Source organism: Numida meleagris, chromosome Z (assembly GCF_002078875.1).
Source record: "Numida meleagris isolate 19003 breed g44 Domestic line chromosome Z, NumMel1.0, whole genome shotgun sequence".
Lineage (NCBI taxonomy): Eukaryota > Metazoa > Chordata > Aves > Galliformes > Numididae > Numida > Numida meleagris.
In genome coordinates, this window is record NC_034438.1 from 72,626,866 (window position 1) to 72,647,087 (window position 20,222).

The 20,222-nt window shown below is 47.1% G+C and overlaps 2 protein-coding genes across 4 annotated transcripts in view; one reads left to right on the top strand and one right to left on the bottom strand.

The window, feature by feature from the left end:
• Nucleotides 7–3,864, top strand: LOC110390200 (adenylate cyclase type 10-like). The gene is made up of 7 exons (XM_021381424.1): nt 7–116; nt 749–871; nt 1,468–1,722; nt 1,976–2,511; nt 2,718–2,825; nt 2,999–3,177; nt 3,629–3,864. Exons 1-7 carry the CDS (start codon nt 53–55, stop codon nt 3,804–3,806), a joined length of 1,443 nt encoding a protein of 480 aa, XP_021237099.1. The 5' UTR covers nt 7–52; the 3' UTR covers nt 3,807–3,864.
• Nucleotides 13,181–20,222, bottom strand: part of TRIM36 (tripartite motif containing 36) — a 28,347-nt gene continuing 21,305 nt past the window's right edge. For all 3 annotated transcript variants that reach the window (XM_021381136.1, XM_021381135.1, XM_021381134.1), the window contains exons 5-10: nt 19,121–19,216; nt 17,216–17,469; nt 16,471–16,595; nt 15,633–15,926; nt 15,069–15,366; nt 13,181–13,600 (exon numbers count right to left, since the gene is read on the bottom strand). In XM_021381136.1, the coding sequence (XP_021236811.1) occupies nt 13,228–13,600; nt 15,069–15,366; nt 15,633–15,926; nt 16,471–16,595; nt 17,216–17,469; nt 19,121–19,216 (1,440 nt within the window). In that variant the 3' untranslated portion in view covers nt 13,181–13,227. The remainder of the gene's footprint in view (nt 13,601–15,068; nt 15,367–15,632; nt 15,927–16,470; nt 16,596–17,215; nt 17,470–19,120; nt 19,217–20,222) is intronic.

Consider the following 20,222-nt stretch of genomic DNA (forward strand, 5'->3'; position numbering starts at 1 on the left):
TGGCATCCCGTACTACTGTGAGGAACTGCTGCGCTACCTGAGTTCCAACAACATGCTCTTGTTCCACACTGGGAGGCTGGACAAAGGAGGAGAGGACACCTGGCAGAGCCTGATGGGTAAGCACCCTTGCTGCCGATCAGCGGTTCGCTGTGGCACATCCTCTCCCGCACAGCCGAGCCCTGTGTCTCCCCAGTGACTCTGGGCAGAGTCTGACCCTGCAGCAGGGCAGAACTTGCTGTGGCAGAGCTGTGGGCTCCCGCGCACCTTGCTGTGCCCTTGGCAAAACACCAGCACAGCTCCTGTGAGAACAAAGCCCGTGTGGGGGAGCAGGAAACTGCTCCAAAACCGCAGGCCCTCACAGGGGCCCTGGGAACGGAAGAGCACAGTGGGAATGCCACTGCAAGAGCAATGCCAGGCAGGGTGCCATTGCTTAGGGACAGCCTGCACGGGCTTTGCCTTCTGGATCATCAGTGGCAACTTCCCTGGCTCTGGAGGAAGCACTGTTGAAGGCAGCAATGCCACCACATTCTGTTGCGGGACATTCGTCCTCCATCTGAGAAGCCCAGAAGTTCTGCCTGAAGGGCATCTGGTCTGAAGCCACAAGAGCTGGGGAGGCTATGCAATGAAAGCTTGCTATGGGAATCAGCTGGCTCAGCCTGCTTTCTGGCCATGGCAGCACAAGTGACTGTGACAGGTACGACTTGTGGCACCTTACTCATGCTCCCCCTGCTCTACCCATCTTCTGCAGCCGAGGCATCACCCGCTGTCGCAGCCACCTCGAGCTCGGGTACCGGGAATGACAGCGAAAGGATCTGTGCCGTCAGACCAGACGTGAGCCTGGAGATCCCCGTACTGCCAGTGGCCTTGAAAGGTGAGGGGCTGAGCGTCGCTTGTCCAGTCTGTGGCTGTGCTGGGGCCCTTTCCTGGGGTGCAGGTGAGAGAGAGGCTGGGCACCTGCGTGCTGCAGAGTCGCTCTCTCAGCCTCCAGGCTGTGCCAAGAAGGTGACTCCAGTCCAACCAGGAAGAGCCCTGTGCTCTTGCGGGCCGTGGTTTTCCCCTGTGGGCAGCGAACCAGTTCTGAGCCAACCAGTGAGCTGCACACCAAGGGAGGGGGAGCCCTGAGTCCAGCTCTGAGGTACTCTGTGCCCTCTGTGTGCACTTCTGGGTATGAACCCAGTGCAGATCTAGTAGGTCGCATGGCAGGACCTGCTGGATCACGCCCTCCCCATCACTGGCCGGGAGCGTTTGTCTGAGTGTTGTTGCTTTCCCTGGCTCTTGAGGCCTGTGACTCCAAGAGGAGCGGAGCCATCTTGAACATAACAACCCTGGGCTCTGGTTGCCCAGCAGGTGCCATCCTGAGGACAGGAGGCCAAAGTCTTCCCCATTTCCTGTGGTGAAACTGTCCAGCTTCTCCAACCTCAGGCTCAGGGACAGGCAAGAGAGAGACATGTTGCTTCTTCTTGGCAGAGATTGCGCTGGCTGAGCTGGACCGGATCGATCGACAGAAGCAGACGGTTCTGAAGTTTGCGGCCATCATCGGGCCGGTGTTTACCACCCAGCAGCTGGCTCACATCCTTCCTGCGTGTGCCAAGGCCCGGATGCATTCTTTGCTGGACATGCTGGTGGGAGACAAGATCCTGAAGCGGCTGGAGAACACAGAGGTGCCAGAAGACAAGCGAGGTGCTACAGAGGGGCTGGCCACCTCTGGGCAGGCAGGAAGCGGTAAGCGGTGGCTGCAGCATGGGCCCAGGAGCGCTGTGTATCCAAAGGGCCCTGCTCACCCAGCTTTGTGCAGAGGGAAATTCCCAGCGGCTGCTGGGAGTGCCTCTGCCACTGTGCTTGCAGGCGCTGCTGGGAGCACAGGCCGGGCTCCGACAGCAGCAGCGCGCAACCAAAGCGTGGCCTTTGCCCGAGCTGGGGCGGCCTTGAGGTCTGGCTCCAGCTTTGGCTGAGTCCAGGACTCTTTGCCTTGCAGGGGTGGAGAGGCCCGCTGCGAGCAAGAAGACCGCGCAGCAGCAGTCTGGCATCCTGGCCTTCAGCGCCCCGCTGCTGTGGGAGGCGTCTTATGAGCTGTGGCCCACCAGGCAGACAGTCGACATTCATCACAAGTGTGCTGCCTTCCTGCAGAGGCACGCACACAAATGCCAGAGGTGCCACGGAGGAGACTTTGTGCCCTCCCACTGCTTTGGCGTCTCCAGCCCCCAGGAGCAGGGCAGCTGCCAGAGCTCTGCTGACAAGGATGACTGGCGCAGCTGGGAGGCCTTGGTGCTTGCTGGAGAGCACCTGAGGAGGGCCAGGACCTACACCCCAGACGGCTTTCTGGCAGAGGACGACCAGACAACTGTGCGGGCCGAGGACGGTGGCGAGCATTCCTGCCAGTGCGAAGCCATCGCCGAAGCGGTGCTTGTGCCCCTGGCTCGCCACTATATGGCAGTGGGCAGCGCTTCCCAAGCCTTCTATTACCTGCTGGAGTGTGCGGCTGCCTACCTGCATGTCTCCAACAGCTACATGGTGAGTCGAGCTGCATTAGCAGGGAGGAGGCCTGAGGGCTCCCTCGGTGCCCGTGCTCTGAGCCTATGGGATCGTGTCAGGGCAGGCACGACCGGGAGGAACACGGGCCCTCCTACGGCAGATGCTGCAGGAGGCAACAGGGAAGGACGGGGCTGGCCAGGGGCTCTGCACCGATGCTCACCTGCTGTCTGTGTGCTTGCTCCAAGGCCCTCGTGAAGCTGAAGGAAGCGGAGGTCCTGAGGCGCTCCCTAGAGAAGAAAGCAAACGCCATAGACCGCTTTGACGAGGCCATCTTCTTCAGCCTCAGAGGAGAGGTAAAGAGGCAGGGAAAAGTGGAAGGGTGTCCTGAGGGACGGAGCCTGATGCTTTCCCTGCTGGCAGGGGATGTCCCTGCCATAGCCAGCCCCCGGTGCATTTCTGCAGTCTCTGCAGGAGGAGAGGCTTGGGCAAGTCCTCTACATCTGCACGCCTCCCTCTTCCTGTGCAGATCTGCAGTACCATGGGACGCGTGAAGCTGGCCAAGAAAATGAGCAGGCAGGCGCTGAGCCTGCTGGAAAGGCGGTTCCCGCGGACCCGCGCCGGGGCCTTTGTCAAGTCTCTGATGGAAGGGTTGCAGCGTGCTCCTCAGGCCACAAGCAGAACATCCTCCCTTCCGCACGAGGCTCGGTAAGCGGCAGAAGGGACAACACGGGAGAGGAAGAGCCATTTTGTACCCGATCCCACGCACCCAGGCCCAGGCCCGCCTGGGCTTCAGCCCTCTCCCAAGCCTTAGCGGGGCCGAGCCATTAAGGTGTGATGTGTGGGTAGAGCCAGGGATGGCGCGGCCCCATGCTGCCTCCCGTGCGCTGTCTGGAAGAAAGCACACCGCTGGGTAAAAAGCAGCTTGTGCTGAGGGATGCACCTCTGGTGCCGCAGGGCCAGCGCGCGCTCTGTAGCGGTCAGCTGCCCCCAGCGGCACTTCTTCCTTTGCCCCCTTCACCCCGGCCGCCCCCTGGCATCAGCTCCCTTCCTCCAGCAGTGCAGCTGTCCAGCCCCGCCGCCCTGCTTTCCCTTGCCCTGTCTGGCTCGGTGCTCCACAGCCGTGCCTCTGAGCCCAGCGCTTTCTCTTGTGTGGCAGGAGGAAGAAGCTAGCCTGGCTGCTGCAGAGGAGCAGATGCCTCTCCTTGCTGGAGCACCTCTACAGCCAGGAGAGCACATCTGGCGGACAGAGGTTCTCCCGCCTGGCAGCGCTCATGAAGGCCAACACGGACAGGAAGATGTCCTCCTACCAGGCGGCAGACTCCCACACCAGATAAAGCCTTTACAACCCTCCTCTTCCTACGCTATCTGAATAAAATGGCTGCTTTCTTATGACGGTTGTTGTTGGGCCTTCCTTCTTGCGATCTGGAAAATGTACCAACATCTAATGTTCACGTCCGTTCTAGAAAAAATACGTCCTTCTTAACACAGGTTTTGTCCCTCAGGAAAAGCTGGGCTCTGAGCGGGTTTGGCTTTCAAAACAGAAAAACATCTTCTGAAATTCATTTCAGTACATCTCTGGGATTGTGCCGGTCGGGTAGGATTTGAGCTCCCAGTACAGAGAAGCAGGACCGACAGAAAGGAGGCAGGCATAGACGTGGGGTCAGTCTTTGACCAGTGGAATTAAAACGCACGCTGTTTCATCCAAACGAGGGTTTCAGCGTGCAGCCAGAGACGGACTGCAGAGCAGCGAGCCGTTCATCACATTTCCTCAGGAAAACGGCGTCTGGTAGAGTTCCCAGGCATACTTCACAGTTGGTCAGATCGCAAATGTATATCAAATGCTGCTTTTGCAGATCTTGTTTGCTTTCTAATTCCCTCAGTTATTTCTCAAGCAAATTAAGGTTTGGGCCTTCTGGGTTTCTGCTTAGAAAAGTCCAATTTACACTTCAAATGCTCAAGGACTTACAAAGAATGAAACACATCAAGCATTCTGCTGGAAACACCGTGACCAGGCCGTGGCCTGGGGCTCCGTGAATGCTTTTGCTGCTTTCAGGTACCTGCCCAGCCCCTGCTTTGGCAGCACAAGCCCAGGGCATGGTGCTGGCAGCACCGGCAGGAGTCGCTGCCACATCGAGGCACTGTTCCCAGCACGCATCTCTTCTTTTTGCGGCACGCTCAGCGTCACGGTTGAGAAAGCAATTGTGACCCTTACACACGTTTGCTTCATCAGAGTCTTCTTCCTCCTCCTAGAAGAGGACCTGAACGCTTGCCATTACTCCGTGGTACGAGCTGCAGGAGCCCTGGCTATTTAGAGATGACTGAAGGTCCTTGCAGGACCTCAGCCTTGCTTCCCCTCATCCCATCTGTATCTGGCAAAGAGGTAAGCAATTGCCTCCAACCAGTTTTTTTAGGAGGAGCTTTGGAAGCTATTAGTCACTAGGGCAGTAGTAAGAAAGGAACAGCTTACCCTGTCTGGAAGGTGAGGGCAGGCTGAAAACTCCCAGAAGGAAACAAGCTCCAAACAGAGATGTTTCCCCTCCAGCACCGGCTGCTACATGAGGTTAGGGAGGGGTGGACCCAGGATCCAGTCTCACAGGTGAACTGCTTGCGTCTGTGCTCCCAGGGCTAGACACACCTCTTCCTGTCTCTCAGATCCAAACGTAGCCTGAAACAGCACCGCTCCAGCTTTAGCCACGCTCACTAAGTTAGGATGTTAGCCAGCTAAGGAAAGCAATGCCCCTAGTGATTCCCTAGCACACTTTTCCAGTCCTACCAATTCTATCCGATGTGCAACTTTACACAGTCATGCAGCCACTGATTTTCTATTAGCCTGAAGGCATGGTTGTGAGCACTCCAAAAGCATGTGTTGAATGAACCTTAGTGATCATTCAAAACCAATATATCAGAGCATACAAAAGTTGTAGATTCTCCTTAGTCAGTTACAGGTACGCACAGAATGGGACCCTCAGGGATTCTTTTCCAGGTTGCAGAAACATGGACCATGAGCCAAACGTGTGTTTGTTCTTTAATGGGTTTGATGGTATTTCTTGTCTTGGCATTATGCTGTGTTTGCCTTGTCAAGTGGCTGTGTGCCCAGGGTGCAACTGGTCTTACTATTAAAGACTGAGGCAAAGAAGGCATGAAGTACCTCAGCCTTATCCTGATCCTTGGTCACCATCTGGCACTCAGCATCCAACAAGGGATGGAGATTCTCCCTAGCCCTCCTTTTACTGTTGATGTATCTATAGAAATATTTATTGTTGTTCTTCACCTTAGTGGCCAAGTTCAGTTCTAGCTCGGCTGTGGCTTTTCTAACTTTCTCCCTGCACAGCTTCACTGTACTTGCAATTGTCGTAATCTGCTTGCCCCTTCTTCCAAAGACCATAAGCTTCCCTTTTTGCTTTGGTCTCCTTCCCTGACGGCTCATTTTCTGTGACTTGGGGATGGTCAGCTCCTGCACCTTTAAAATAACTTCCTTAAAGTATTCCCAGCCGTCCTGGGCTCCTGTGCCCTCCAGGACTGCCTCCCAAGGGACTCTCTCAACCATGGTCCAAAAGAGGCCAAAGTCTGCCTTCAGAAGTCCAAGGTGGCAGTTCTGCTGACTCCCCTCTGAGGTTCAACAAGGATCAAGATGTCTATTTAATTTTGTGATCGCTTTGCCCTAGATGGCCTCCAACCTTCACATCCCCCACAAGGCCTGCTCTGTTAACAAACAGCAGGTCCAGGATTTTGCTTCCCCTTGTTGGCTCCTTCACCAGCTGTGTCAGGAAGCTGTCTCCCAACGTACTCTACGAACCTCCGAGACTGTTCCCTTTCTGCTGTATTAGAATTCCAGCAGATATCTGGGAAGTTGAAGTCCCAGAGAACAAGGGGTAGAGACCTCGAGACCTCACCCAACTGTCCATAAAGTATCTTATCCACCACTTCGTCCTGGTTGGGTGGCCTGTAGCAGACTCCCACGATTATGTCAGTCCTATTGGCGTTTGCTTTTATCCTAACCCATAAGCTCTCAACCCTATCACCACCATCTTTAATTTCCATACATTCGCATTCTTTCTTTACACAGAGGGCTACACCACCGCCTTTCCTGACTTGCCTATCTCTTTTGAAATGTTGGTAGCCATCAATCGCAGCACTCCAGCTGTGTGTGTCATTCCACCACGTTTCCGTGATGGCAACTGTATCATATTTTTCCGACCGCACAGTGGCCTCTAGCTCTTCCTGTTTGTTACCCATGCTGTGTGTATTGGTGTAGATGCACCTGAGCTGGGCCACCTTTTGAGTTAGAGAAGCCCTAATACCCTCTTGACAATACTCAGGTGTTTCCGTAGCCACCAACCTCACACCAACCCTTGGATTCTTCCTACAAAAGTGTGTCGTCCTCCTCCTTCACCAAGGCACAAGACTGTGGGATCTTACTAGCACAACTCCCTCCCACAAGCACCAGCACATTACATACAGGCTCCTTACTAGTGACTCCGGTTTCACCCCCATCCCCCTCCATACCTAGTTTAAAGCTCTATCATTGAACCTTCCCAATTCCCATCGTAAAACCCCTTTCCTCCAGTGGGATAAGCTGTTCCTATTGGTTGCCAGCAGGCCTGGTCTCATGTAAATTGAACCAAGGGCGAAAAACCCAAACCCCTGCCGGGCACACCAGGCTCGGAGCCAGGTATTAATCCACTGATCCATCGTGCTTAGTCCCTCATCATTCCCTATAACTGGAGGGATAGAGGAGAACACAGCTTGTGCTCCCAAACCCTTGATCAGATGCCCTGAAGCTCCGAAGTCCTTTTTCACAGTTCTTAGGGAAGTTCTTCCTACATCATCACTGCCTACCTGAAACAACAATACAGGATAATAATCTGAGGGCCGTACTAGGGAAGGAAGTTTCTTCCTTACATCTTTAACCTGGGCTCCCAGGAGGCGGCAGACCTCCCTGTGTAGAGGGTCTGGTCTACATACTGGGCCTTCTGCTCCCTTCAGCACTGAGTCACCAACAACAATGACCTGTCTTTTGTTCTTTGCTGAGGTGGTTTTAATGTTAGGGGTAGTCCTGCTGGGCTTTGGGGACACCTCCAAGTGGGGAGAACCATCATCTCCACCACTGTCCAGCTGTTTCCGCAGAGCACTGTACCTGTTCTGCAGGGGCAGCTGGGGGGGGCAGGGGAATCGCCGGGTGGGTGCACCTGCATCGCCGAGCAGGGACCTTTAGCCATTGCCCCCTGCCCCCAGTTCATCACCGCTGTTGTTAGGGGAAGGAGAGGACAGGGGAATCACCGCAGCAGGAACACTGCCTGCCTGCTGGTTCCCCCTATTACCTGTTTGCAAGGTGGTAGGTGCGACGTGCTTCATGCGGGGCCTCAGCTGGCTGCCTGGATCTCGGGGGTGGTGAGGACCAGCACCACCAGTCTCCCGCCCACACTCCCTAATGCTCCTCAGCCTCTCCACCTCCTCCTTCAGGTCAGCCACAAGGCCGAGTAAATCATTCAGCTGGTCACATCTACACAAGCGCTGTCTCCATCTTCCCACGTACAGGAACCAATCGAACCCCCCCCCGGGGCTCGCATTCAGCTGCTATGGTTCTGGCCAGGACAGCTCTGAAGCAGCTCACCTCGGCAATCAAACTAAGACAGTATGGTTGCAATGGAGAGGGGAAAAAAAAAGAGGATCATAATTTAATGAACAGGCAGGAAAAGGAAAAAAATAGAGAAAAACATTCTCTTAAACAATTTCAGCCACCCATTTCTTCCTTACAACAGTCATATGGGAAATGGGGGCAGGAGAAATAAAAGGGTTAAGAGTAAGGACTAAGCCTGTGAAACCAGGCAGGCTAGCTAAAACAAACAGACCCTTTCATACGAAGTTGAATTTACCCAGTGCAATATTTATAGTTGGGCAATAAATACACAAAAAGCCTTATTATTTTGCCAAGGAGCTAAAAATATCCTTCAGGCCAAGTCAAAGTGCCTTCTTTCTAATTTGAGGCTCCAGTGCAAAGTGGAGTTCTCTCTCTAATGCAGATGTAGTTGGTTTTTCAGATTTCAGAAAGCTGTTGCTGAGTAAGTGCTGAACCGAAGACCATGCACCATCTAAGTCTACCACCTAGGGCAAGCATTTCAGGAAACGCAGGCAAACTGTGCATTCATTTAATGATGTGACTCCAAGAATATTCTTCAACGCGTGTCTTTTTTCAAGATTCCTCAGCCACCCTTCTTGTCTTTACTGTGTCAGTTTTGGTCAGCTTAAAGCAATGAACAAACCTGTCACTTATACCTTAGAACAACATAACTGAGGATAATCGTCATACCAGGAAGCTGGGTTAAGTCAGTAGAATACTGACTTTTGTTTTCAGTACTCCTGCTACCTCAGCAGTGTGACACGAGCCTTTCACAGACATGCACACAAGCAGTGCTTTTCTTCCCCAATTCACCCGTTTCCGTCTATTACAAAAAACATTACTTCAACTGGCGTACTTCAGAGATGGGATGTAATAATGCAAATGACAAAGCTACTGTATTCTCAGCTTTTATTTAGAAAAAAAACTGACATCACATTTACATTTCAGAGCATTTTTAAATAAGGCCTTTTTGTTAAAGCTTTAGATATTTAAGAAGGGTCTACATGATTCACACCTGAATGGAGCTTTGCAAATCACACAGCAGTTGCCAGACAGCTATATTGCACGAAGATCCACACAATATCACACCATTCTTAGCTTAGTCCACATCATAAAGTGCTGTTTCATAGGAAGAAAACTGTTTTGGAAAAGTAAGTGTCAGTCTAGGCATGTACTACTGAACTGTATCTCTCAGAGATGGAAAAAATCATTTGCCTCTGACAGTAAGCTTCTATTTAACAAACTGGAGCAAGCACCATATAGTACTGCAATGTACACATCCAAAGTATTCTACACCAAAAGCCACATCAAGTTTAAAATGCTGAATGAGATACAAACAAACTGACATACCAAAAGGCAGGTAAATGTTTAAAGTAGTATCAGCCTGTGTCCAGTAGAATAAGTAATTGCATAGCAGAGCATATCTTAAATGAATGCTAGGCAAAGATACAGTAGGAAAAAACTGAATCCTTTCCCCCTTACTTCTGTATTCTTAAACCACTACTTTTTTTTCCTTTTTTTATTTTTAAATGATAAGTCAGTCCAAGGGACTATCTTCACATTTAAGATGGTGTGCATATTTTATGACTATTTTCATAAAGTAATGAAACATTAAAGCCTGGTCATATTGGTCCAGATGCTTCTAAAGATACAAATGTGGTACTATGGAGTGCTAACTGAGATGTAAAACCTGTAATTTAGAACAACTTCTGAAACAGAAGAATTAAAAATGAGATATTTACCTGTAGAAAGAAATTTGATCTGGGAATAAGAGATTGTAGGGTTGGATTTCTCAATCTGTAGCTTTAAACAGATTTTAGATTTGGTAGATAAATGGACGAATGACAGTTACACATTGGGAAAAGCCATAGCTAAAGAAAAGGGAATCTTGACTTCTGAGTCTGATTGATAACTTGAGTTCACATGCACAAAGAACACTTGTCATCTAGCCAACAGAGCATACTAAAATGTAAGGGTTTTCAGTGGCTGAATAACAAAAAATTGTCTAATAGATTGAAAGATCAGTACATTTTTAACAGTGGAGACAAAACTGCTCTGTCTCACTATGACTTAAGCTGCTGCAACAGTTGGAAAAGAAAGCAAGCCAAAATGGACCACAACTGTATTTATGACAAAATTACTCAAAACAATCAAGACCAGGATAGACTGCAGAGCTGCAGGAAGCCCTCAGTACCAAGTGACCAGGTAAGATGGCAGAAGAGACTCAATCATACTAAAAGTAAAATAATATATTGGATGGGAAAGCCTTGTATGCATGCAGCTTGTTCAGAGCTAACCATTAGGATCATGTGGAAAATTCTACAGAAGAAAATTTGTACTAATCAGTTTAATATCTGGTATGGACAAAAAAGGCAAGTTTTAAGATTACAGAAAGAAGCAAATTCCAGATCTTTCATCATCCTTCACAGCTGGAGAGCCAATCTCATAAGATGACAGAATCATAGAATCATAAAAGTTGGAAAAGACCTCTAAGATCAAGGCAAGCTGTCAATCCATCACCAGCGGTGCCCACTAAACCACGTCACTAAGTACCACATCCACATGTTTCTTGAACACCTCCAGGGACGGTGACTCAACTTCTTCCCTATGCAGCCTGTTCCAATGCTTGACCACCCTTTCAGATAATCTTTTTCTAATATCCCATCTGAACGTCCCTTGGCACAACTTGAGGCCATTCCCTCTAGTCCTATCGTGAGTCCTATCCTATGGGAGAAAAGACTAACTCTCTCCTTGCCACAGCCTCCTTTCAGGTAGTTGTAGAGGGCTCAGGAATCCCCTGAGCCTCCTCTTCTTCTCCAGACTGAACAACCCCAGCTCCCTCAGCCACTCCTCATAAGGCCTGTGCTCCAGACCCCTCATCTGCTCTGCTGCCCTCCTCTGAACACGCTCCAGGGCCTCAGTGTCTTTCTTGCAGTGAGGGGCCCAACACTGGACACAGCACTCGAGGTGCAGCCTCACCAGAGCTGAGTACAGAGGGTTGATCACTTCTCTGTTCCCACTGGCAACACTATTTCTGATACAAGCTAGGATGCCACTGGCCTTCTTGACCATATAGGCACACTGCTGGCTCGTGTTCAGCCAAGCACTGATCAGTACCCCCAGATCCATTTCCTCCATACAGTCTTCCAGTTACTATGCACCAAGCCTGTAGTGTTGCCTGGGCTTGTTGTGGCCAAAGTGCAGGACCCGGCATTCGGTCTTGTTGAACTTCATCCCACTGGCCCTGGCCCAGCAATCCAGCCTGTCCTACCTTGAAGGCCTTCCTACCATGAAGAACATCAACATTTCCTCCCGACTTAGTGTCATCTTCAAACTTACTGAGAGTGTGCTCAATGCCTTCATGCAGATCATCAGTAAAAGTATCAAACAGGACTGGCCCCAATAACAACCCCTTGGGAACACCACTCGTGACCGGTCACCAGCTGGATTTAACTCCATTCACCACCACCCCCTGGGCCTGGCCCTCCAGCCAGTTCTTTACCCAGCAAAGAGTGCATCTGTCCAAGCCACGGGCTGCCAGATTCTCCAAGAGAATACTGTGGGAGACAGTGCCGAAGACTTTATTAAGGCTGGGTAGACTACATCCACAGCCTTTCCCTCACCCACTGGGTGGGTCACACGGTCACAGAAGATTAGGTTGGTCAAGTGGGACCTGCCTTTCATGATCCCATGCTGGGTAGGCCTGATCTCCTGGTTGTCCCACACAAGCCATGTGACTGCAACCAAGATGATCTCCTCTATAACCTTCGAGACTGTGGTTGTCATGCTCACCTTTTAGCAGCCACCTTTTCTGCCAGTTTCCTCTTACAGTGATCAGTGGATGGAGGCTTAGTAGGGCAGACTCCAAATCCCATCAGTACAACAGTTCAGACAGCAAAGCTCAGCTAAGGTTTTGCATTATGACCTACATTCATTTAAGTGTACTGCAATTTTCAGGTCACAGTTCACTGCTCTACAGCTATATACAGGTACTTAGTAAACATACTTCACATTCATCAAGATGCAACGTTATATCCCCAAATTCATAAAGAATTGAGTGTATTTTAGAAACGTCCTTCAATTCAGATCCTTATTTTTACACAATTAACAGCAGAAGTACTCAAATGTTCGATTTCTGTTCACATAAATTTCTTCCAAACAGATGCAAGCACTACCACATGATACTGTTTTTAACACGAGAGGAACAGAAATCTGAACAGAGACGCCTTTTAAGGCAGAAATTGGGTCTTAAAACTAAATCAGTGCATTTTATCATTCTTACTAAAAAGCCATTGTCAGATTAAAAAATTAACTTAGAAAAACATGTATTAACAGAAATACATGAATTTTTAAAAGTTTGCATGTTATTAGTCATGTCAAGTACTCATTTACTTCTGCCTAAAACCAGGTACTACTACTTACACATGCAAAAAGTTCTGATACCAGACTCGGAAGTCTGACATTTAGGGTCAAATTGCACTTTATTTTATGTCAACACTAAAAACCTGGAACACTACAGGAACTTAGAGTTATACCATCAACTATACATCAGGTATTAGAACTAGTTTCAGCCTACAGTTACATTACGCTTACATGAAATAAAGTTTCTAGTTTAACCTCCTCCTTCCAAATACAGCCTAATGTTTCACCTGCAGTTTTCATTTCTCACTGCTTTTTATTCTATTAGTGCAATTTTGATCCTGCAGATTCATTAAGACAGATATTTCAAAGAATAATGGCAATCATATGCTGTCAGTTTGGTTTGTTAAACTCAAAACTGACTATATAAGGATTTATGTTATATAAAAGGCAGATTTCTATCCCTGAAGAGTAATTTTGGTTGTTAGTCAAAATTCCTCCCCACCTTCCCTAGGAGGAAAGTCTGTGGAGATCAGCATCATACAGATCACAAGAAAGGCAGGAGAGTTCCTGGAAGAACATTTCCTTTTGTTGGAAGTGTCTGGACTGTTCATTTAAACAAACAAACGAACAAACAAACAAAGCAACACAGAGGCATGACCCAAAGGCTCGTGTGCAGCACTTAGGTATACTGTATCTTAATCAGGACTGAAAACTAAGGTAAAATGCTTCTGCTCATACTTTTTATTTCAGAACAGCAACAGGAGATCACTAGCCTATAGGTCATCTTGGTATTCCAAGTACTTAGCTGTGATGGCTTCCTCGAGATGAATTGCTGCACCACCCATTAAGGCAAATGTTGGGTACATTATGCCTGAGCATTCCACCTCGCACTCGTACAGGCATTTCATGTGGCTGGCATCGTAAAAGCCCACCTTGCCATTGTCACAGTCGAGGCAGATCCCCACGCAGGAGGGCAGGGGAAGGACTCTACTTGCTGTGTCCTTGGGGTCAGCAGCTGCCTTCGGGTCAGCAGCTGCCTTGGGGATGAAAAACTTCTTCATGCCCAAAGTGACCAGTGTGACAGGCTGTGATGAATCCAAACAGGCATCTTCACTCCCACTGTCATGACCACTGTCGTGCTCGGATCTAGAGCAGAAAAACAACAACCATTTGCTCTTGTCAGATTCAGAAACACTGTCTGCAATATGAACTAGAGAAAACACTTCTGTAAGACAGGTAACACTATACAAAAAACAAAAGCTTGTGGGGTAAAAATACACGTGAGCTGGAAGGGAAGATACATTTCATAAGTGAACTTGGACTGCTTGAAACAGCTGATAGGAGCTGAACATTAATGAGGGCTTGACAACAGAAGGTTTTGCTAAGGAGCAATTAAGTTCCAGGTTTATCTAAATCTACTTAAGCTAGGTAATGATTAACGAACCTACCGGGTAAATTAGGTAACTTGAGAGGTAATTCCGCAAATATGATTTATCATTACAGGCAGGATATGTTTAACATTTATTTACATAACATTAATCAACACCAATAAATACATCTAACATTACTCTTGTTCTAAGAGTTTTCCATGCAACTGCCATATTACACAGCCTTTAAAATTCAGGACACAATAATTAATATTTTAAGTTTTAAATAAAAACATGCTCTACCTAGAAATTTCCATGAACCTCTGTTTCTCAGAGTAGTAGCTGGCAGAAATTTTTAGCTAAATGTGCACAATATACGTGTTTTCCCCTGAACACTGTCACCAGATAAAGACAGACCACGGAAGCACAAGAATCATCGTCATGCAGACAAATCCTACCCAAGTATGCACTTTTGGTTTTGGGAGGTTTATTTTGGTTCTTTTTTGTTTGTTTCTTGGATATGCATGAGCTGAAGGCTCCCAGATGTTCTTGTGTTTAAAGATAAAAAGGAATCTCGAAATCAGGATCCAACTTCTCACTTTGCAAAAAGGCTCCATCTTACTAAGCAACTCAAGACAGGAGCATTTTTTCAGTTTTATTACATTGCGTAGGAAGAAGCCAATCCATCTGTTAGATGTGAAGCTACAGTCTCCAGACAATACCTTCCCAGTCTTCCATTTCTAGATACATCTGAGTTTACTATAGCTGTAATCAAGAACTGGAAACCTTTGTGCTGGTTTGCTCACTGTATTCTGACTTGTGCTCAGCAGCAATCCAAAAACCATATGCAAGCAACTCTGAATCCACCATGATGCAAGCTGCTGCACAGGTAGACTGATAACACTGTGAACGTTGTACCTCTGAACAGCTGCTGAATCCAGCATGCTAATAGTCCTCCTAATGACAACAAAGAATTGCTTCAGTCTTGCATCTGATGGATTTCTTTCCAAAGAAGAAAGATTTTGGGGCCCTGAGTAATTAGAACAGCTTTCTACTGAAAGCAGGGAACAAGAGAGGAATAGAACAACCTGCATATATCATATTGCTTCAAGCTACTTTCCACTGGTTAGGTTCATGTTTATTAACTGAGACTACATTTGCTTTTAAATTGTTAAAAAAAAAAAATTAAAATAAACCCAACCATCTCCTTGTATAAAACATGTTTCATGCACATGCCTGGAATTTACCTTGGGCTGGTCACATCGTGTGTATTGTGGAAAAATTTCTGTATCTTGGTGCTAGAAACAACTCCCACTTTTACCAGGTAAGAATAGGCTTCCACATGAAAAGCCCAGAAGTGCTTCCCCTTGGCAATACCAGTGTCACCAATGATGTAATTCAGGGTTGTGTAGCATCCGAACTGCATGCGTTCAGCTCTTAGTAGTAAAGGAAATCCAGCCCTGCTTTCCACAGTGGTTCTTTCTGGGTTCAGCAGGAGACGTTCGCTGTTGTACCCGCATTTGTCATCAAAAAGAAAGCTAAGAACTGAAAAATAATATTCCAAGAATGTCCTGTTAGTTAAATATTTTTTTGGCTTTCTGTGCTTATAAACTGCGTCTTAACATACACTGGTATTAGAAATTCTCACTATGAAAAGCTATTAGGATTGTCATGCAAGCTAACAATCTCAATATGTTAATTAACCTGTTTATTATCATGCTTCTATACGTATATATACAATCAATAATGGGATAGAAGTCTGGGAACTGTAGGTAGTTTCCAGCGCAGGTGGACATAAGAAAACCCAGTACCTGGAGCAGGAGGTGTACGCAAAATAACTTCTTTGCTCCAAGAGCTACAGACGGACCCTTTATATCCTCGAACTCTAAAGGCGTAGCTACTGTCATCATCAAGATCAGATATGACTTCGCTCTTGCTGTAAACTTCAACCTCTTGCCACATCACACTCTCCTCTTCTCTATTACGCTTACGATACTGAAGAACATACATATCAGCAGAGTCTGTCTTCCCAGGAGATTCCCAACTGATCACAGCTTTGTTGTACATTCTGCATTGCTCCTCATTGATTTCTGGTATTTCCAGACCTGGAAGGTCAGAGATTAAGAAGAAAAAATCCGTAAGTTTAGATATACGTTGTTTTAGAGTGATCTATACCAGCCTTTGGTCAGTAGCTTAGCAGCATGGAAAAAAATATGACTTGCATAAAGAGTACACGTGACAATGCCTGTGTTCCTGCACTCAAATGAATCCCCTTGTTTCTGTTTTTAATTTGAAGGTTGTGCTATGAATTTGTGCAAGTGGCTGGAAAAAAAAAACAAACACAACAATAAAACATTAAAAATGCCCACTCTTTTCTGTGCACACAACAAGCTTCCAGTAAGACTTAGCTGTTACTAAACTGCAATATTTTGGAAGCCAGTGTAAACTGGTACTGAAGTTGACATCTCAGCTTGCCTGTCAAAGCTGAAGCCATTGCTGCTGATAGGTAATGCTGTGTGGAACATGATGGCAGAAGGAACAGTGCAAGTCAGGGTACCTCACTGAAATCTGCAACGCAGCCCTGCATAAATTCTCACCCTTTCTAGAGAAGCTGTAACTCAAGGAAGATTTGATGTTCTCACAATTTACCATTGGAGAAGAAGGACAAGCCATCAAGGATCTCTTCTTGCTTGGCTGTGTTCACCACAAAATCTTCAAAAGAACTTTCAGCTGCTGGCCGGAAGCTCTTCAGAGACTCAGTAGCTTTTTGGATTCTGAAAGCACAGGAGCAGAGGGATGGCAGATGAAAGAAAAGGGAATGTATAAATGTGGTTACGCTTTAGGTTTTGCTTTTAAAAAAAAGTTCTGCTTTCATGTACTTACTAAGTCTCACTCTCCTCACTAGACAGAATCTAAATGCAAAGATTAAAATCCTTATGCACATGAAGGTAAGGATAGTGACTAGGTAATAGTTCAAATAGCAGAGTATCTTTAACAGCTTTTTGCACTCTGTTCAGAAGACAAAATATAAGTGCTAATGGAGAGCAACTATTAAGATCAGAAGTGTAAAGCCGGAAGAGACCTGTTAGATTAACTTGCAAATAGGTGATATAATCACCGTGCAAAGGAATGTGTCAGTGAGCTGGATGGACTGCCCTTCCACTGCAGTTCTACAAAGCAGGGCTAGATGCTGTAGAAGGACACCCTTTGGTGTGCTATTTCTTAACATGCACTATAATACAGTAATCTCTTCTGAACTGCACCTGGATTGGTTAGGAGGTTCTGCAGTAGAAGGTACTACACCCAGAACACTGCTAGCAAGTGTTAAGATAACCTACTTGCCCAGACATCCCGCAACAGAACCTGTACCTAACCCAGATGATAACTGAGATACCTGACGAGAAGTTGTTTTGCTGTTTGAACAAAACAGGACTGATCAGTTTCTTTAAGCACTTCTTGAGCATATCCTACAAGGCCACTATTTTCCAGGAGACCTTGATATTCTTCTGCTTGGTTTTGCAATTTGTCCAGCCTTAAATTCTTAGACACTTCAATTGCCCTAAGAGCTGCAGATTTCTTCTCCTCCAGAATATTAATTAATCTCTCAAAACTCTGAGATGCCTCTTCTTTAGCTCTTTCCCCATTGCACTAGGAAAGAACAAAACACATTTTAAACCAATTTCATAGCTCTGTGTCTGTGTAAGGAAACACACATTTTAAAAACTGTAATAGCAATCTAGTCATCCGTTTGAAAGACAAGACTTAGGCTTTGTTATACTGTTAAAGAACTGAAAATACAAGCAACACTGCACCCAAGCTAGTATGTATTTCTATTATTTACTATCTTAACACGGAGAATGAAGAGCAGGAAAATATTTCTCCGGTTATGCCTTGAATTACACAGGACATTTCCCTACCTAAACAGCTCATGGAAAAGCACAATAAAAGCAGGTCGGTCTGAAGTCTTCATGCTCAAGAGATTTCCCACTGTCTGAGTAGCAAATGGGTTAATGTCCTAAACACTTGATAGAAGAGTAAAAGGAGGCCATTGAGATAAGGAGCTGTTGGAGGAGAGGACCTTACAAAGGCAAGACAGCACTTCTCCAGATGGATTTCCTTATCTTGTGAGACTATGAAGACCTATTCAGCAACACCAGAAGAACTTAGTGGGAGAGTGAGATATCTCAACAACTATGCCTGCACATCAAGGACACTCAACAAGCAGTCTTTTGGGCAGGGGGAGAGTAAGACACCTGAAGACACTCCAAACCACTGACTAATTTATGGAGTATTCTAAACCTCAAAATGCACTTGAGCGGGTATAGGGTCATATCTCAGTCACAACATTAGAGTGGGCCTGACAGCCACTTGAGACTGCAGCCTCATTTCTGGGACATTCTGAAGGACTGTACATGCTCAGTGGAACTGCACAACCAGTGACATAAGCTCCTCTTTAGTTGGGGGACTGTGAACACATGGAAGTCAAGAGACTGCTAGTTCAGGCATGTGTGCTCAGCACCGGAGAAACAACCCTGACTACTGGGATACTGCTGGATCCAAGAGTCGTTAATGCAAGGCATATGATCGTAGCTCACAGCCAATAAGATACAGATATATAAATCTAAGTATCATAGTGGGATCCAAACAAACATTTAACTGATTGTTTGGTGTTCCTTCATCTTAATTTACCTTAAGGGGATCTTAAACCTTCTGACCTCTGTATGTTATCTGGGTAGCTCAGTGTCAGGCCGCAACACCCAACTCCCTCGGAGCAGCAGGACCACTCTTTAACTACTACTTCAGATACAAGCACAGATATGGTCTGCATCCTGGAGAGGGCAGGGCCAGGAGCTCCTGCAATTTCTGTCAGAGTTTTGCATCTTGCATGCAAAGAATACCCCCACCTCTGTCTCTTCTACGCAGAGTTTTTGATCTTAATTCTGACTTTACTGCAACATCCTCAAAATAATTAAAAAGCATAAGCTGTGCATTTCCATTAATACAGAGAGCTTTAAGTCTAACTCATCTATCTTTGATTAAAGTATCAAATAAGCCTTATTTCAAATTTACACTAGAAAACAAAACTTCCCCTTCCCCTGTACGTTGCCTAAATTTCCCACACTGTCAGAATGGTTTTACTGTGGAGAAGTGAGAAGACTAACACAACTTTCACACAAATTGTTTCAAATTAACCCTCCACCCCTCAATTTAGCCAGTGAAACACTGTGCTGGAAACAGCTCCAGCCCTTGTTGTGTCCCTTGAAGGACCACCCCTTCACAAATAGGAAATCATAATTACCTCTGTTTCTTTCAGCAGGAGACCCAGATGTGAGATGTGAGCTTTCACTTGGCTTTCCTTACTGATGAGATACTCTATGTCTTTTGAAAGCTTTTCCTATTAAAATAAAACAGCAAATCATCAGACCAAGGATTTCCAACCCAAACAAATCAACAGCAGAAATAAGTCACTGAGTAAATGATCAGTTTATCTTGTTGCAAGCCTGGCAGCCTACTATCAGTTCTGAAAGTCACAGAACCACCACGATTGGAAAGACCTTATCTAGTCCAACTGTACACCTACAACCAATATTTCCCACTAAACCATGTCCCTTAGTATGACATCTAAGCATTTCTTCAGCACCTTCAGTGATGGTAACTCCACCACCTCCCTGGGCAGCCTGTTCCAGTGTCTGACCACCTTTTCAAAGAAGAAATTTTTCCTAATATCCAATCTGAACCTCCCCTGGAGCAACTTGAGGTCATTTCCTTTAGTCCTATTACTGGTTACACAAGAGAAGAGGCCAACTCCCACCTCGCCACAACCTCCTTTCAGGCAGTTGTAGAGGGCAATAAGGAATTTCCTGAGCCTCCGCTTCTCCAGACTGAACAACCCCAGCTCCCTCAGCCGCACCTCCTAAGACCTGTGCTCCAGACCCCTCACAGCTTCGTTGCCCTCTTCTGAACACGCTCCAGGGCCTTGATGTCTTTCTTGTAGTGAGGGGCCCAAAACTGAACACAGCACTCAAGAGGTGGCCTCACCAGAGCTGAGTACAGAGGGTTGATCACTTCTCTGTTCCCACTGGCAACACTATTTCTGATACAAGCCAGGATGCCACTGGCCTCCTTGGCCATATAGGCACAGTGCTGGCTTATGTTTATCCATGCACTGACCAACAGCCCCACATCCTTTTCCTCCATGCACCTTTCCAGCCACCCTGCCCCAAGCCTGTAGCGCTGCCTGGGGTTGTTGTGGCCAAAGTGCAGGACCCGGCACTCGGTCTTGTTGAACTTCATCCCATTGGCCTCAACCCAGTGATCCAGCCTGCCCAGATCCCTCTGATGGGCATCCTACCCCATGCAGTTCAACATTTTCTTGGAACTTGTTGTCATCAGCAAACTTA

Excerpts from the sequence above, each read along its gene's own strand:
- LOC110390200 (XM_021381424.1), top strand. The coding sequence starts at position 53 with ATGCTCTTGTTCCACACTGGGAGGCTGGACAAAGGAGGAGAGGACACC. Across the intron at positions 117-748 it reads CACCTGGCAGAGCCTGATGG|CCGAGGCATCACCCGCTGTC; the intron begins GTAAGCACCCTT and ends CATCTTCTGCAG. Across the intron at positions 872-1,467 it reads ACTGCCAGTGGCCTTGAAAG|AGATTGCGCTGGCTGAGCTG; the intron begins GTGAGGGGCTGA and ends TCTTCTTGGCAG.